This window comes from Bombus vosnesenskii, unplaced genomic scaffold, assembly GCF_011952255.1.
Source record: "Bombus vosnesenskii isolate JDL3184/JDL3185 unplaced genomic scaffold, Bvos_JDL3184-5_v1.1 scf7180000013355, whole genome shotgun sequence".
In the NCBI taxonomy this organism is placed as follows: Eukaryota; Metazoa; Arthropoda; class Insecta; order Hymenoptera; family Apidae; genus Bombus; species Bombus vosnesenskii.
This window is the reverse complement of record NW_022882990.1, coordinates 1,258,369-1,278,510: the sequence shown is the minus strand read 5'-3', so window position 1 is coordinate 1,278,510 and position 20,142 is coordinate 1,258,369. Positions and strand designations below refer to the sequence as shown.

Sequence of the window (20,142 nt, the reverse complement as noted above, 5' to 3'; positions counted from 1 at the left end):
AAAAATATAAAGCAGTGAAAAAGAATGAAAGGAGAAGGTATGTAAAGCGACTCTTTTACCCGTCTTTGAAATAGTGTCTACTTCTCGCCTTTGATAAATCACGCGGCAAATATTCAAGTCGTAAGATCTTGAGGACTGATGACAAAGGACTAGCGATACTGTACATATTTCACTGATATGTTTTTAACATTCTTTCACAGCAATACATATCTTTAACAGTTGTGATTTTATTTATATTTCATTCTTTTTTATGTAAAAGAATAAAATATCCTCTTGTTAAAATTACTAGAAGTATATGTACACAATTCTGTACGAATAGATTTTTCAAAATTGTTGTGGTCGTATCTTTTACTTCCAGAGTTATCAATTTTCAGTGTATAAATATATGTACATGTAAATAGAAACATATCTTACCATGTTTATAAATGAAAATAAAATAAAGTAAATATACAATGTAGTATAAAATTGGATTGAAGTGTAAGAAATAAGTTGGCACGTATAATTATCATTTTACTTTGATGAAGGACAAAGTAAATTTTGCACAAGTCCCCCGATATATTTCTGATTAATTGCAAAAAAGAATATACATTTAGTAATTGTAATCTAATTATTTTACAACGCCTTATAATGCATAAATACTTACCGACATTTTGTTGCTTTTTTCGTCGATGACATCCGCCAGCAGTATCAGTCTCCTCTTTCACTTGTAATTCACTGCAACGAACCCCTTCGACTTTTCGTTTCATTCTACAGAAAAAAGATCTTCGTGCACCAGGACATAATCTTGATACACCCTGAGGCACATCAGTTTTCACCGGTAACATCGCTAAAACAATGTTAAACAAACTTGAATATATTATTCTTTAATGCTAATTCATTTGTCTAATATTGTACTTTGTTCAAAAGGCAAGTTTAGAAAATAGTTTGAGAAAGATAAAAAAAGGCAATCGTGAAACATAGTATTATACAATTTCACATTTCAAATGCCATTACGCATGACGCGAATACTAATATTTATTTTCTATAAGAAACTGAAGATGCGTGCTTATCGTATCTGATCTTAGAAATGCTAGAAATTTTGACTGGCAAAGAAATAATTATTTTCTATATCGTTCATTCTGAATTCCTCGTTATTTTATCATCCTGCCAAAGAGTTAAAATTAGCGATTTAGGTATTTACTTCGTGTCTCGCTCAATTAAAATTTTTTCAGGTAATGATTTTATCTTTCCAAATAATTTTATTGCATTCGTGTTTTCAAGTTACTCAAAAACAGATTTCCACATTTTCTTCAGTTTAGTCAATTTCACGAAGGAAAACATATACCTGTTTTTATGAGCAAAATGCATAAAAGAAATTAAAGAAGACTGTATAAAGGAAAAATTAATTCTATTCAAACGAAGATGCGATAACGAACACGTATCTGTTAGTATTTTATTTAAATTCTGTGAAACATTATATTTTTGAATATAGTCATATCAAAATTTCGATGACTGTGTTACAGAGAATGATAAAATCCGTTTTCAAAAATGTAAAGCTGCTTTCGTTTCCTTTTTCTATTCGCGACAGTATTGACGCGTGCAAATATCAAGTTCTTCGCATAATTTCCCGAGGGGAAATGTTACGTGTGCATGATGCGTGTCGCATACTTGTAGCTAAATCGGCCTTGACAAAAGGAAGAAATGTAAAGTTCGAAGACGTGATTCATATAAGCAAATATTAAGTCGATAGGTAAATGCATATTAATCGACACCCAAAAGGACAAAAGATGTGGCTTAGGTGGGTTGGGTTAGGGCTGGTGTTAGGGGGATTGTCTATAGTGTTTCCAAATTTTAAGCTTACAACGCTCATCATGTAAAATTTTGCGAATATAACTTTAGTTTTGTATTAATATGTTTTGTTTTAATGTGCGTGTTAATTATTATTTATTATTATTTAAACTTTAATTCTTTTCATTACTATGTTCTATTGCTATGTTCTACATAATTTTCCTATAAATTATAAAAATGACATGTGATGAATGACATGATGCGAAGACATTATACTGGCACACCATTGCTATGTTTCAAATAATAATTTTTTTCAAAAAATACATATACATTGCTTTTTAAATGACGTATCTAGTTTTATATAGAAATATTTCTTTTTATTATTAGAACACTTGTAAAATTTCTAAACTTTTTAAATTTATACTATATTGTAACTTCATTCTTGAGTTTGATTCGAATCTGATTAAAAATTCTGATATTGAAATTTATTATTAAATAAATGTCCATCTATCACATACAGGTATACATATGTGGCGGTACACGAGCTGGAGGACAATTCAAATCATGTTGTTGTTTTGCCTCGCAGTATCAATATCATTAGGATACATATAATGTAATAATAAACTTCGGGCAAAACAACGTCGCCGCTACGTGCAACCGTCGAACGAAGGCGAATTCGAATTTTCCGGCTTTGCCCCGACCAGCATAAATAAACGGACGCAACCGAAAAGAGTTTAGTTATCAACGAATTATCAGCGATCTAATTAACGAGTCATTGGTGATCTTATTTCGCGACTTATACACTGTCTTAGCGAATCCGTTAGTACGAGCGTCTCAGCGAATATTGTCTGTATATTAATTTATTTAATTATTTGAAATATACTCGACGGTTTCAACAACGAACTATCTCGTCATTAAACCTCACCGACCAACCATCCTCTACACATAAACCTCTATATATATTTAAATGAAAACTTTTATAAAGTTGATAATATCCATACAGAAGCAGAAAAGCTTTTGCCGATACAATACGCAATAACATATAATATAGTCTAGAATTCACAGTCATAAAAGCATCATGACTGTCTAAATGTCTATATTGTTGACGCTCGTGCTTGAGTATTATGTAGTTAACGCGTTGTATACAATCTTTTCCTTAGTCAAGTCGTATTCGTCGCTTTCCATAATATTATACATCGCATGCATCATAGTTATGAAATTAATCTCTTGTTAAACCGTAACGGTGTTATACTCCAACCAGCTAATTGCCTTTCTTAAGAATGTTGTTCTACAATTTGAAAACAATTTATTTATTTTCTTTCGTTCACGAGACAATTTAAAAATTTTTAATACGCAACTGGTTACTTTAAAATTTTTTTACTTTGAATTTTATAAAACTATACAAAGTAGGTACTTCTAGTTAATAAGTTTGATTGCGACATGAAAATATTGTAAAAATAGTTAAAAAAAAATAGTTTGCCTCGTCTTGTCTAATCTGATTCACGATTCTAGTTCATTATAAATGTAAATTATAACAGAGAGGATAACAGAAGAGCTTTTTGAAAAAAGGATCCATAAGAGAAAACAGCGAATTAAGTAAACTGTGTTGAAAGTTCTAGTTCTGATTTTTTAACATTAGCTACATTTGAATTTACAATTATAATCAAAGACTTTTAAAGAACATTGTTCTTCCTATATTTACAAAATAAGTACAATAATTCGACTAGTTGATGAGCAAATACTTTCGACATTTATTTTACAATTTACAATTATAATCAAAGACTTTTAAAGAACATTGTTCTTCCTATATTTACAAAATAAGTACAATAATTCGACTAGTTGATGAGCAAATACTTTCGACATTTATTTTACAATTTACAATTATAATCAAAGACTTTTAAAGAACATTGTTCTTCCTATATTTACAAAATAAATACAATAATTCGACTAGTTGATGAGCAAATACTTTCGACATTTATTTTACAATTTACAATTATAATCAAAGGCTTTTAAAGAACATTGTTCTTCCTATATTTATAAAATAAATACAATAATTCGACTAGTTGACGAGCAAATACTTTCGACATTTATGTTTCCTCTACTTTACTATTTATGTTTACTTTTCCTCTAAATATGTGTAATGTACATGGTAATAATTATGTACATTATATTTGATTAGTTTCAATAATTACCCTTACACATTCGTTGAAATAATCTATTTGAATAATTTACATAATCACCAGACTAAATGATCTTTAATCTAAACAACAGGCAAAAGCTTACATAGAATATAGAGACTACGAAAAGTTCTAAAATTTCAAATTAATTATTTAACTCTCTATTATTACCTATACCTAAGCTCCATTATATAAAATTATTGTCACAAACACATACAAATGTTACGACGCACACAATAAATGTTATGACGAACAGACACTTCTTTTACATGCCTTCTAGAATTTTATATCGTTATTTTATGTACAATATTTATGCATTCGCTGTTAAACCAGAAGTTTCATATGATTGTACGTTATTAGAAATTTATATACTTCACTTTTGTTAAAAACCGACGAGACTCGGTATTTTCTAACATTTCATTATTAGGTTGAATAACAAATTTTTGTGAACTGAATATGAATTTTCGTGTATGAAAATATTCGTGGGTGAATATATTGAAATGAAGATTATCAGAATCGAAAATATATTAATCGAGAAAAATTTGCTGGACAGTATCAAAATAATTAATTGGAACAGACGAAGGAAGTCTCATCTTTAAATGTCTAAACAACATTGTACTGAATAAGGTTAACTATCTTTATCCATTTTTAATGAGATTGCGAGAGTCATATTCTATTTTAAACTCTTATTCGGCAAACGAACAGATAGTATTAATAAGCATTGCCTAATTATCAATGCATTATGTAATTATAACAAAAAAGAGGAATAGACAACATAATTGTCTTATAAAGAAATCTATTGTTAATTAACTTTTTTCTCACACGATGAAAGTTACTACAATTTAGCCTGTTTTTTGTGATATTTAGAATCATTGAGATATTTACTTATACTATTATTTACTAAATACTCTATCTTCATCCAATTTTTAATCTTTTCCAAGCTTGGAAAATAATTTACGTACAAAATACACATTTGAATTTTTTTAATGAAAATTCATATAGGAATGTAGTGTTGTATCGTGGACAGATTGCCTGGGAGATATCGGATGTGTGTTGTCAGTGTGACATCAATCCACATCAGAGACCAGGCCACACACCTTACTGGGTACTCTCAATAGTCTCAGGGACTCACCATAAATCTGGGCATACAACTATGGGCATAGCCCGTAGTACAATGATCGAGGCAAACGTAAATATTACGGGCATAGCCCGTAGTAGATGATCGGACCAAATATAATATATAATATAATATATAATAGCTTGTTTACGTTTTCGGCCCAACATTCTCAAACGTAAATCGTAGGTTAAGGGGTTAAGGTCCTTCAGACCAAACAAGGATCTTTTATTTCAAGTGTCCTTCACATTTGCTGTTTACCACGGGAAGATACGGGAAATTTGGTTTTTCTCACGTTCGGTATCTTCTGTTAGCAACTTTCTCTCGAGGGCGACTAAGACCCTTCCTAGTACACCAAACTTCTTATTACTCAATCAACTCACTTTCCTAGCCAAAATTGTCCTTAACGAATCAGCTCATTTCGTGTCCTTAGACACACCCATCACTAGTTTCCCTCCGCCACAACATCGTCACTAAACTTTACTTATTCTCTATCTTTAAAATAGTCAAAATCTTTTTACCGAATTTCTACCCTTAGACCAGTCGCGTACTTAATTTACACATACGCATCAGTGTAACTAGGTTCTATATAAAGTTGTTGGAGTGAACTGTGATTTATACGTGTCAATTCAGTGTATGTTCAATTGTAATTACTGAATTCATAACAAAGTTTGATAAAAAGAAAGTTAATAGTTGTGTTACGGTTCAACCTTCTTGTTTTTATCATCTAAGCGTTAAGTTTACGTGACATCAGCGTTGTCATGGAGTGTTATCAGCGTATTTAAAAAAGAACCGTTGTAAGGAAGTTAGTTAGTGACGAATAGTGATTGCGTAAACATAGATTAACGGAGCATCAAACGTTATTATAACAATCATACCGTTACCAAATCTACTAGTACTATGCCATTTTCCTACATTTATGAAGTTTAATTGATAAATTGGAACTGAATGTCATGCTCATCTTCATGACTAATTCAAAACAACTAGCGATCATTTTGCAATTACTTTGCAGCATATCGAAGTATTGCCTACAGAAAATTACAAAACACGTAATTGTAGTAAACGTACGTAAACTGTAGTAAATTATCAAGTTTTTTGCGTTTTCGAATGTACTGATCTTATTTTCTATGGTTCCCGAAAGTGTAGATATTATATCAATCAATAGGTAAGTTAAACTCTTCGTGAAAAAGATAGCCCAGGTGTGCTATCTTTAATTTCTCAATGACGCGTGTAAAGTTTTTCGTTTGTAACATATAATATCAAAACATTATGAGCTCAGAATATGCGGTTCGTAGAAAATAATTATAAATATTATGAGGTTTAGTGTGTAACAAAAAAGAATCGTTTTATTTTAAGAACGAAGTGATAGCACATGTACAATAAGAAAATAATAATCAACATAAATTGTAACTAACAATAATTACTTATCAAACATATATACTTGTTTAATAATGGGTACATCCCCCTTTATTTTCTATTACTTCTATTGTAGGATTTGGTATCGATTTATATAGTTTCTGGATATAATTTTGACTTAACGTATCCCATTCGCGTACAATTGCATTTTTTTAATTCTTGCACGTGTTGATACTGCTTTCCATTCGCGTATAACGCCGTGAACAAGTTCTGCCCAGCAATTTTCAATAATATTAAGGTCCGTGGAGCGTGCAGGCCACGGCAAAATAGATATATTATTTTCATTAAAATATGATTGTACCAATCTTGATGTGTGTACAGATGCATTATCTCGTTGAAAGATGTAATCAGGTCCAGAAATGCGTTCTGCATGATTATTTAGTTGTTCTTTGATTAAATTTATGTATCGGACACTATTCATTCTCCCATCGATAAACTTGATACTTGTCTTGCCGAAGTAACCGATGCCGGTCCAAACCATCACGCTGCCTCCTCCTATTTGTCGTCGAATTGCTGACATTGTCTCTTTTCTTATGTCATGAAAATAATATTACAGTCCATCAGGACCATTCAAGTTTAATCTTTTTTCGTCTGAAAACAGTACCTTTCTCCATTTCTTTTTCCAATGCACTCTTTCTTTTGCAAAGCGTAAACGTTCTACTTTGTGTTTCGTTGTTAACGAAGGTTTCTTTTTCAATTTTAGCCTCTCAATATTTTTGCAGGATAGTAGAATTCGACGAACACTTGAAACACTGGCACTAACATTAGATTTCTCCATTATTTGCTTCGTTGTTAACTGCGAGTTGGAAGCTACACGCAAAATTGCTCGCTTATCACGATCGGATAGCGATGACGGCCGACCAGTACTTTTCTTTTTGCCATAATCTTTAACATTTTTTAAGAAATTGTGTATTACTTTACGACTTCTTCTTATCACTTTCGATATTTTTGCTACTGATAACTGTTGCTGTTTTAGCTCACGAATTTGCTTTTTTTCAGACTCGCTTAATCTTGTTCCGCGTCCCATAGTTACAAATTTATGTAATATTGTACTGTAATCTTCACTCGCTGACAGATTACGAACTACTGAGCAATTTCTAAACACATTTACAGAGTGTGCTATCATTTCGACCTTAGTATTGTAGTATCGTTGACGAGGGGCCTGGAGAGTGTCGCTCGAATTATAAACAAGCGGTTGCTGAGCATGTGCGTGATGGGACAAAAGATATGAGGCTAAGACAAAAGATAAGGGGTTGAGAAGGGACATAAACGAATTAACAGCAGTACGAGTTGAGAAGCCAGAGAGTGCGAATGACGTTGTCGAGATAGTGTTGCTAGCGTTTTTGAGAGAGAGTTGAATCCCTGGTGACGAGAGTTACTAATTAATTATCTGGTTGTCTTAATTATAATATGTTGTCGTGATTAGTTCATGTTAAATAACCATCGTTTACTGTTTAATCAATATCCGTTTAATCCATTTATTGTAAATAAAGTAATTATAATAGTTTACGATACTACAGTATGGAACAGTTTTTCTTTGTTGTATACAAACATCTACGACATTGTGACTTATTTCCAGTAAGCCGCGTATCCTGAGCTCATAATATTTTGATATTGTATGTTACAGACGAAAAACTTTACACGCGTCATTGAGAAATTAAAGATAGCACACCTGGGCTATCTTTTTGGCGGAGAGTGTATATTAACGCACTCTATTTATATTATATTGAAAAAGTTGATACCGCTCATTTCCGTCTTGGTATTTAGTTGTAAGCATGTAAGTATGTAAGTTGTAAGGAGATTATGTTCACGTACTCTGCGACACAATTATACAGGGCAAAAGGGGCATGTAAAAGATTTTCTTTAGAACTCCATTGTTCATAAATTACTGTATAATTCTCTAGCAATAACAGTAAAAGACAAAAGTTGATGAATAGAAAAATTAAAGCAAAAGAATCTAAGCGAAATAACAATGAAAATCACTTTTGCTTACCTACACATACTGTTACGAGAAACATGAGGGGAAATATATAGTATTTATACATATAACAAGAAATATATAAATGACAATTGCATATGAGGTAGTATATAAGATGCGATGAGTGGACTAACGATTGACTATGAATACGAGGAATTTGATGAGGGTGTAGGGAATTTTTGAGAATTTACGCAGTTCATGGACCGAAATCGAAAGAAGAAGAAATTTGATCTTATCGTTAATTTGATTTACTATGTTTGATCTCATGAATTCCATTTTTGTTATCTTATGTTTATTATGAAGGAATTTAATAAATACGATTACAGAATTTTCTCATAAATTAAAATGTTACAAACTTAGAATTTTCAGTATTCGGCTTTGTATAAATTTCTTACGTTATTTTATTCTTCAATAATAAAGCCAAGTTACTATAAGCAAGAATATTGCAAAACCAAGTCACACGTACACATATGTATATACATCATTTCGACCAATTACTTTATTCGAATTTTTATTCGAAACGCAATGGATGGCAGATACTCGCGTGTCATTTGCATACAGATCTTGCAATTACCGGCATTCTTACGGTGTTACCGTTATAATGACGCTTCGACACTTGATCAATTAGCCATCAAAAGTGTCAGCGAATGCGCGATGCCGACCATTTTCTAGCTCGGTCCCCGGTTTATTAATTCCTTTGCAACAAGCATCGATGATTAACGACCGTGAGACCTCGTCTCGAAGTCCTCCGCGCGTAAATCGTACCAGCACGTAACATCCTCGAGATCCTGGCCGCGTATAAGCAGTACCGCTTTTCTCTCCTTTAAACGAGTTTCTTTCGCAAGCCGCTTATCTCGCGGCGCTAATTCGAAGATGTTTATCGACAGGCAGATGCTGCCGAACGACTGACATTTATCAGAATGTAACTCGCATTGACGAGCAACAAGTACTTAACGGTCCTGGAACCGACCGACGGAATGTCGAAAGGTGTCATAATTAATGGATTCGTGAAGGGAAAGTCGACGCATGTAGCTGACTGATAAAAGTCATTTCGTCAGGATTGTGATATTTTTGAAGGAGCATTACCTTCTCGCCTTTAACGTGCTTCTTGTTTCTCTGAAATGTTTCTGAGTAATATATCGAGTTGATCGGAAGCTTCTTATTTCTCTAAAATGTTTCTGAGTAATATATTGAGTTGATCGGAAGTTTTGTAGCGATTTAAGGAAAACCTGTAAGCAATGTGAGTCTCATACAGACCAAATTGACCAATTAGACTTTTTGTACATTTGTCAATTTTACTATAGAAGAACTTCATTTATCTGAATTAATCGGGGCATAAGCAGTGTAGATAATAGTAGTTCATTGATTCTCACCATTACGTATGATCTTTCGTTTATGATAGGAGTTTACGTTCAAATAATTTGATCTAATCATCAGGAGTTCATTTATGGATACTAAGTAAGATTTCGTTCTAATAAAAAGAAATCTACTATATTAATCATATGAGTATGTCGGAAATGAAAGGAAAGCCGAGGCCTTTCCTTGGATATTTTGGGAACATCCTCTAGTACTCTAGCCTAGATTTTATCATAGCTGTAATTGTTCGAGATTTGTGATAGCGAGATTGGGCCCAAGGTGACAATTGGTTACGGGATAGACGTTTTGCCTAACGGAGGTCTGGAGTGGTTGTACGGGTTTTCCGAAAAATGTGGTTGTGGCGGCATGCGGCCTCGGGAGCGGGCCTAGCCACGTGTGATGTTGCCTCGGAGGTGCCGATACAATGGGACATATATTGTATTAATAATCAAACTCCAGGCAGAATCTGCCTAGCAACGGCGTTTGGAACTTTCTCGATGCTTCCAACGAGTGCGTATCAAATTCCAGGCAGAGGCTGCCTAGCAACGGGCGTTTGGAACCTCCTCGATGCTTCCAAACGAGTATAGAAAACAAATGCAATCGTACAGGGAGAAAAATCTCCACGAGGCTGGCATTCGTGCGAGTGCCTTGGAGAGTGACACATCGAGCATTTTCAACAGTCGTATTTCTGTGCCTAAGATTAGTTTACGCTTAGTGAAGAGTTATCCTGTTGACCGTGGATTCGTTTGAACCCAAAACATTGTTAATAGCGTTCATTAAACTTATTATTCGTAAATCATACTATTCATTAAACGTACTATTCGTTAAACTTATTATTCATTAGACTTATTATTTGTTAAACTTATTATTCGTACAATTTATTATTCGCTAACGTTATTATTCGTCAAACTTATTATTCAGTGGACTTATTATTTGTTAAACTTATTATTCATTAGATTTATTATTTGCTAAGCTTTGTAGTCTTGTATATACGTGTAAATATAATCTCGGCTTTGTGAAACAATGGCTAATTCATGTGAAGAGTTGTTACGCACCCAAAATTCTAATCATAACCCGACAAGTATATGAATAATAAAAATATACTATTTGTTATGTATAACATGAATGTATGAATTAATAGACCGAAAATATTTATGTAAATTTGCATTTTTACAAACGCTAACAAAGCAGTGAAGTTTGAATAAATTTGTCCTATCTTCTACGTATTTTATATATTTTTGTATTTGATGTATTATCCGAAAACATTGAAATGTACGGATGGTGCAATAAATGCCAATGCCAATATAATACTATATTTTTATATGTGCGTTTATCTTCTCCAGTTTTGCATATTTACAGAAACATTGGCAACTAAGATTCTATTTCAAAAGATAATGTTTGTTACGTCGTTAGTTTCCTGTATTCTATAATTTATCGAACGGATCAGCAGACTTTTAAGCAGCTCATATCAATGATATTTTCCTAAAATTAACATTTTATCGAATAATGTATTTTTGCCATTTATTGCTGAGCTCCACGATATTCTTTTAAAATATTTTGGTTTTTCAACAATGAATTGTTTGAAATAGATTGTATACACTTTCAGCTTCTTTTTCATGAATTTAATGACCACGATAAAAATGTGTAAATTGAGTTCGTCGAATTGGTAATTGTTCTATAGCAGAATAAGTGGTGTTGATCATCGATTGCAGATTGTAAACGTTATAAATGGAAGATTTAAAAACGCATTTCAGGCAGTTGCTACTTCGATCAAAACTCGGCAAAAGCTTAATAAAATTTAAGAGAGATATTACTGATAATAATAAGATCATTTCAACTTTTGTACTTTTGTTTATGGAGAATTGCAACAATGGATCGTTATAAATAATAGCAAGCGTGTTAGAAGTCGTGATCTACCAATTTATTGGAAACATTAAACCAGAAGGAGCGTTTAAAAGAAGTGTATGATTAAGCTGTTAAACCTATCATAAAATTATAAACGCATCAAGCAAGGTATTATTAAATTGCTCTTACAATAAAGATACTAACAGCATCTCTTGGATTATTCTACCCAATAATTTTTACCTTTTAACATTACTAAACGGCACACTATTATCTTAAGAAACTTTGTATTTTTAAATACTGGCAGGTTAAGAAAATATGTGTTATTAATTTATATCACTATTGTAAATTTCTCTCGATTAAATTATCCAAATTCTACGTGAGAAAATACTTTTCAAATATATGATACAAGTTATAATAAGTAATTTTTACTACATATAAATACGGAGGATCTTAAAATAAAGTCAAGAGATTATTTAACAGTCAACGCGTGTTAACACGTGGACACAGACAAATCGTGTTACATTGGTACGTACTTTTGGCATCTATTAATCGTTCGCGTGGACTAAGATCCGAAGAGGACAACTGCTCCTTTACCTTGGCAACATCTTTTGGATGCAGGATATCGAACCAACTTTGACCCAACAGGTCACCCTGTGCAGACATAAAAAATTCATTTCTATAATATACAATCTTTCTATATTTAAAATTTTCATGCTATCAAACTATAAATTTTACTAATTGTTTCATCCCCAATTGATTTTGTTTAGGAAACTGTGGACATATAATCATTCACAAAACTGTTTGTACATCCTATAAAAGGACTATCTATATAAAAAAGGTATTACATCTTGTACATGTACAAACGCAAACAATTTTTCTACATAATATTTTTCAATCAAATTTTACAAGCATTTGTATAATAAAATAATGTAATAAGGAAAAATCATTTATTTTGATACGTTTTTAAAAAGTTCAGTGAGATCTTAAATTTAGCAGGCCTCTAGACTTTTTTCTATTTACTTTCAATGTTACCCGACATGTACATGGTACATTTCGTACACTGTAGTTGCGCAATATAGTATAACTTATTATATACTTATTATATACAGGGTGGTTGGTAACTAGCGGTACAAGCGGAAAGGGGGTGATTCTACGTGAAAAAAGAAGTCGAAAATATAGAATAAAAATTTTTCGTTTGGGGCTTTGTTTTCGAGAAAATCGACTTTGAATTTCCGCTCGGTACGCGTGCACTTTATCATGTCTCGTTATAAGGGATCTCACTGTAGATCGTTGTCTCGATGGAAAAATTAAAAAAAAAATTTTTATTCTATATTTTCGACTTCTTTTTTCGCGTAGAATCATCCCCTTTTCGCTTGTACCACCAGTTACCAACCACCCTGTATATATTTATAATATAAATATGAAGTAATAATAGTCATTTTATAGCATTATGTGTATAAATGTAAATATTTTACGAAAATAAATAAATGAGAAGAAAGAGATTATATTTCTGCAATCATGTTATTTCAATCTGTAGATTAAGTTAACATTTTCTGAGTTCCTTGGTTTACTTTTAAAGTAATTCCTATGTTGCTTTGAAAGTAATTTTCCAACATTCTTAGTATCATCAATCCTATCTGTGTTCTGAATTTTAATTAACTTTTCAAATACGTCAACTTCACTGTGAAATTTGTTGGAAACGTATTTTAAATAAAGATAGCCTTGTTATAGAATATAGATAGTTTGGAAAAATTCCTGGTGGGCCAGTAGGGATTTGGAGCCGCTCAGGAATTTAATTTTTATAAGAAAAATAATGTGGATAAAATTACAATTGTAAGTTCTTTCTAATTGTCGCGAATAATGAAAGAACATATATGCTAGACATCATATACGTTACGGACAGTATTACATTGAACAATTTACAGATCACAGAGAATAGATTTATTTTATTACTAGGTATACTATTTCTGTTTTAAATATAACGCTCGAAGAAATTTATTTTATTACTCGTGTTTTATTACCAGTGCATCGAAAGAAACAGAGACTGGATACCTGAGAATAATTGAGTGTCTGCAAAACAGACTCGGATACATAAAGAATTCTTCCACGATCACAGCCCACCACGAAGACAAAACCCTCCGCAGCCTGAAACAAGAGAAGGCGCCTTTGATTACGTCACCTAGATCAAATATTAATTGCGATTATGCAATGAATATCATGGGAAATCGATGGATATTGTTATTGATAATTGTTTGAAGTTATTTCAATTTTCTGGGCTTGAAAAAAGCAACCAACGAATTAGTAATTTGATAATTGTTCTAACTTTAATGAACTCTACAAATGGAGAAGCGTTTTGTAAATTATGTAGCAAATTTTCTTTTGTAGGATAAAAATAAAGTAATGTAAGATTGGAGAGATTGTTTAGATGATACACTTTGAGAATACAAATATTTTTTTTTTACTCATATCGGTTTTAATTGTTACGAGTTCAGAGAATTATTTAGCTTTCACGTAAAATTTTTATTTTTTGCTGTTTCTTTTTCAAACTTTAGAAAATTTTTTATATTTTCTAACGTTTTACCTTTATATTTCTATTTTACGTAAAAAGTGTATATCATTTTTTTGCATATTAATAAAGCTATAGAAAAATCTACACACCTGATAATAATAATCAACAGAATTTTATAAAGAAATATTTTCTTACGAATTCTTTATATTATACGCGAAGCACAGATGTTTCTATAAATTCATATTTTTATTAACGCCATTCAATCTAAATAGAGATTTATTTCTCTTTTTAAATATTCTAACACATATTTACTTTACTTGTACTTTGTTCTATTATGATAAATATAAAAACTATTTTTTCTTTTTACGCAGTTTATCGACTATACAACGTAACTTCGATTAAGAGTGTTGAAAATGCACTGAGTAGTTAGTAGTAAAATTGAAAATTATAAGATAAGGAAACCTTGAAGTAAGTAAAACAATTTAATCGGCTAGTATAGGAATAGAAAAAAGAAAAATAGATAGAATAAAATAAATAAATAAATAAATAGATATATAAATCATGTTACTTTTATCTACACAATAATAATGTTTCATTCAATATATAATTTAGAGCTTATTAACATGTACTTGGGTATTTGTTTTATTAAAAATCCATCAATCTTTTAATAAATTCCAATTCCTTAAAATCACTTTTGAGAAGGAATCTCGCCAGTGTCATTTAAATAAACCTATTTACTGTTTATTTATGGCTTTTTGATCAATACCTTGACACATAGTGAAAAAGAATTTACACGTATGTAAATACTGTCTAACTTGTCTACTAAATTACAGAATTAGTAGCCAATAATTACACTATCAACGACTAAAACATAAAATTTGTACCAAAGAAATTAAGATGTAAATTGCGCGAATATATACACATTGAAAAGGAGAAGTATGTAATTTATACTAAAAGGAAGCATTTTTGAACTAAAAACCGTATGGTGAGTTTGCTGTGGTGGTAAATTTGACACTGTACTTGTCATTACTCGTCCGTAAAATAAATTCAGGAACCGACAACATTTTCTATGGAAAAACTCAAAAATAAAATTAATCAAATTACATGATTATCGAATTTTCCTTGGGAATATCCTTTATTCTTCTGTGAACAAATAGATATCATCTGATGCGAAGGGATTAAATAAATGAGTATATCCAATGATATCTTTCGTTAGTAGCTAACTCTGAAAAAGGTTTAAAATGATACATTCCTGAGTTAGGAGGTTTTAACATTTTTCTAACATGAGACCATGTTGGTTAATCGTGTTGTTGCAACGTTAGTAATCAATCAATGAAATTTGTTAAAGGTTACAGGAACAAGATTCGAAAGTAAAACTATTTTACATAGCTGTAAGATTTTCCCTGCAAATGTTTCATCCTTCTACTATCCCACGTACATTATTTGATGGCTAATAATTTGTTAAATAAACAAATACACGATAACATCTTTCATTCTTGACTCGATGGTAAAAGTCAATCTGAAAATCGAATAGGTTCCAGCGACGAGTGTTTCCAAACGGATTACCAGGATACCCGAGGCGACTCATCCTGATCGCAAACGTGAAATTCGATCGCATGTAAATTGTGTAAATCTCGTAACGGCGAATGGACTGGTTTAAGTACATAGGGGCGTACGGACGTTAATGAATGTTGTATAGAACCGAAGATATATCGTCACAGGCTTCGCAAATGTCGATTACGCAACGACAACGCACTTAGTCTGGCTGGCTTACCTGCCAAGGAGATTGACGATACGCATACGAACATTGACGCGCTGCTGCTCTCGCACTATCGCGATCATTCGATAAGGATCCATGCGCGTCGGGCTTTCAGGATAACAAGCAAAAGTTGTACACGTCGTACCGGATGTCTGATCAATTTCAACCGATTGTTTCTTGCTAAACCTAGTCTCCCTTGTTTTATTTTTGCTCGTTAATGGTTGTAGAAGGTAATTGTTCAAGATATTAGTTTGTCTAGTGGAGTGAAGAATGTCGAAACGAATGTTGAAATTAAACGTTATTTGCTTTTGATGCGATTAAACACAGGAAGACCTAAGTTGGTATTAAAATTACATTTTAACGTGATTGTATTAGGTTGTGTAACAAATTCATTCTACCGTGTCATGAGAGATGAAAGTCTTGCTGTAATCTAATGTATCTGCTAATAAACAATTTTGTACTAACCACACATACCGTTCATTTTTTCTCAAATGGTATTATTAAATGACGTAATGTGTCTATTCATACTATTTGTACATATTCAACGTGTCACGTTATTCTGAACATTTAATAAAATAATTCTGAATGCAGAACATATTTATTTTTACAGAGAATATTCGCCATCATAATTGCTTAATTATATAGAATAATGAAATATTTCAAATAAATGTTACTAAATGTGACAATAGCCGGATAAATAATAACGCAAAAAATGTCACTTTACTTAAAGAAATTTGAACGCAGAGTTTACTCATCTGGCAGCTTATCTGATCAAAATTGATTACCCAGCTTTTATTCCATTTTATTAAAAAATCGTGGATTGATATCTGGCATCGTTTCGAGACATGCAGGGTGTTTGGTAACTGGTGGTACAAGCGGAAAGGAGGTGATTCTACGCGAAAAAAGAAGTCGAAAATATAGAATAAAAATTTTTCGTTCGAGGCTTTGTTTTCCAGAAAATCGACTTTGAATTTTAGCTCGGTACGCGTGCACTTTGTCGCGTCTCGTTATAACGGATCTCACTGTAGATCGTTGTCTCGATAGAAAAATTAAAAAAAAAAATAAAAAAAATTTGTATTCTATATTTTCGACTTTTTTCGAGTAGAATTACCCCCTTCCGCTTGTACGACCAGTTACCAATCACCCTGTATATTAACGCATTACATAACTCGCCTATTATAGTACAAATATGAAGTATACAATTTAGCAGATTAACGATAAAATGTGCTATCGAGGTTAGATGTGTTTTTCCATAATTTAATTAAAAAAATTATTGAAAAAATGGATCAATAATTATTGTGATTCGATTCTCATTATCATTGTAATTATCATTGACATATCGTTTGCTGTTTGCACGATTTCTGTCTTTAAGTATTAATCATATAAATGATTTTTACTGAAAGTAACATAAAAAATCCTGTACAAATTTCCCTACCAACTTTCTTAAAACTTTAATTTCGAAAACAATAACAGGAACTGAGTTTTAGTACCATATTTACAATAAAAATAAAAATTTGCAATAAAAAATAAAAATAACATACAAAGTAAGATAAAGATATCAGAGTTGACGAAAAGAATCATTCGTACAATGCATAATGATTTTTTTTCTGTAATAATTTTTTGTAGCAATTTTTTTTTTACGCAATTAATATCTTTGAATAAAATGAAAATAAATTTGTTTCGTTTAAACACCGAACTATAAGAAAATCTCTGTAGAACTTAAATGGCATCGCAGATATGGTTATGATGCAGTATCAATCAATTTAATCGGCAGATGTCCCGTGAGATAAGTTGCATTCCCTATTACTCCTCGGAAAGATGTTGTAACGTTTATGGGCTGAAGATGCGTATCTCTATAATTGCATGTTATGATGCTCTTTGATATAAAACGTTAATAAACAAAAATGCCTGGATGAAAGAAACTTAATTCCCGTTTAATACTTTGATGTCCAATAAATCCATATTTGATCACGATTCTGATTAAATATCAGACGTTATTTTTCTGCCATTAACTGAAAATTCTGTCTATTGATTATCCCCTACAAACCTATCGGCAGGGAATACACATTCCCTTTCATTATTATTATTAGAATACCTGCTAGTTCTATATAAAATATGAAAATTAATCTATGTTACCATGAAAATAATTATTAATTAGTTAGTAGTTGTGATCTAATATACTATGTAGGTATGTAGCAAAAATTAAAGCTATTTGGAAGAGTTACCGTAGCACAATAAATCATAATAATTATACAATGTGGATTCCTACGATTGTTTAAATTGAATCCTATTAAATAGGTAAATTATATAAAAATTGGTCAAAGTAATGACACGAAGATGAGGCAGAGATAATGAAAAGAGAAAGATAAATTTTGTTATTATTGCAAATTATGAAATTATTATTATTATAACATTGTATTATGCTATTATTTCAAATGAGATAATAATCCTTGAAGGTTTTCATAATCTCCTAATGATTCTTTTAGTTTATTTAAGTTTCTGTAAGTACCCTAATATTTATGAACGAGAGTGTACATCTAGAAATTGTATTTTCATATTAATATGTTTAAACAAAATTAAATTCGCTGTATCTGCGACAATTTTTATAAATTTTTCTAGTGCTGTACCTATAAAACCGCAACTCATATGTTGTAGTTTAGATGTTATATGTATGGTAATCCAGTTACAATTCTAACTTTTCATTCTTCTAACGATAAAATTTATAATTTGCTCGAATTCATTAAAGAAGCCAAAATAACAGACAAAAGAATATAATAATATAGCAATAGCTGTATCCTAATAAAATAAATATCCGTTACTAATAACCATACAGTTGATGAAGAAAAAAGTACTTATTGCAATATGTAAAGGACGAAACAACTCTCTATCTACCTTCTATTCTTTTTCAGTTACGTTCACAAAGATATCAAATTGTACAGGCGTGCGCAATCAAATTGTCATGCTCGAATGCAAACACGCATTATACATTAAGAAGAAATCTTCCAACGATTTCATTGTCTTTAAGATCATTGGAAATGAAAAATCATTTGTCGTTCAACAGCAAGTACCTGGACCCTAGCCGTCAAGAATGCAGAGCTTACAGTTAACGTCTAAATATTATAAAGAATACTTTTTTTTATTTAAAGGATCGAATAATTTCCTATTTAGGTTTTATTCTTTTTCCTTTTTGGGGTGTTATATTAATAAAAAAATGATATTGCACAAACATCTGTGGTCCGATCATCACGCAATACATGATGATAAAAGGTTTTTGAACGATTTTATTGTCTTGAAACTTAACGTCAAGATCTTAACCGTCAAGAATGCAGAGCTTACAATTAACGTCTAAATATTATAAAGAATACTTTTTTTTATTTAAAGGATCGAATAATTTCCTATTTAGGTTTTATACTTTTTCCTTTTTGGGGTGTTATATTAATAAAAAAATGATATTGCACAAACATCTGTGGTCCGATCATCACGCAATACACGATGATAAAAGGTTTTTGAACGATTTTATTGTCTTGAAACTTAACGTCTAGATCTTAACCGTCAAGGATGCAGAGTTTATAGTTAACATCTAAATATTATAAAGAATACTTTTTTTATTTAAAGGATCGAATAATTTCCTATTTAGGTTTTATTCTTTTTCCTTTTTGGGGTGTTATATTAATAAAAAAATGATATTGCACAAACATCTGTGGTCCGATCATCACGCAATACACGATGATAAAAAGTTTTTGAACGATTTTATTGTCTTGAAACTTAACGTCAAGATCTCAACCGCCAAGGATGTAGAGTTTATAGTTAACGTCCGTCGCACAGTAGAAATGTTAATTTATCCGTGAACCGGATACTAGTGGTATCGACGGCGGTAATAAACGTGGAGCAATTCACAATGAAAGTTCCTGCGGATAATAATGGAGCCGGTGTCGATCTGAGCTGGTATGCCGGGTGTGGTCACTCGTTCGAATATTTAGTCGAGCCGGTCGGGATAGAGCAAAGGAAAGTCCCGATAAAAGATAAACCTATCTACGTACTAGTACGCGACAATGAAAAATGCTCACCAGCCACCGACACGAACTTTGTGCTCAGTCGCGTGACGGAATCTAGAGTGAAAAGCAACTATGCCCGTTCCGTTTCACGAGACTCATTCTTAAAGTTTCGAGACTCGCAAGCGATGTATTCGATCGACGTACGCGTTGTGCAGTTTCTGTACAA

General features: G+C 31.7%; 1 protein-coding gene across 3 annotated transcripts in view; it reads right to left on the bottom strand.

Annotated features, from left to right (window-relative positions):
• LOC117237055 (protein cycle) overlaps positions 1–20,142 on the bottom strand; it is a 95,076-nt gene that overhangs the window by 17,063 nt on the left and 57,871 nt on the right. For all 3 annotated transcript variants that reach the window (XM_033500656.1, XM_033500657.1, XM_033500655.1), the window contains exons 6-8: positions 13,706–13,798; positions 12,187–12,304; positions 644–826 (exon numbers count right to left, since the gene is read on the bottom strand). In XM_033500656.1, coding sequence (XP_033356547.1) covers positions 644–826; positions 12,187–12,304; positions 13,706–13,798 — 394 coding nt within the window. The remainder of the gene's footprint in view (positions 1–643; positions 827–12,186; positions 12,305–13,705; positions 13,799–20,142) is intronic.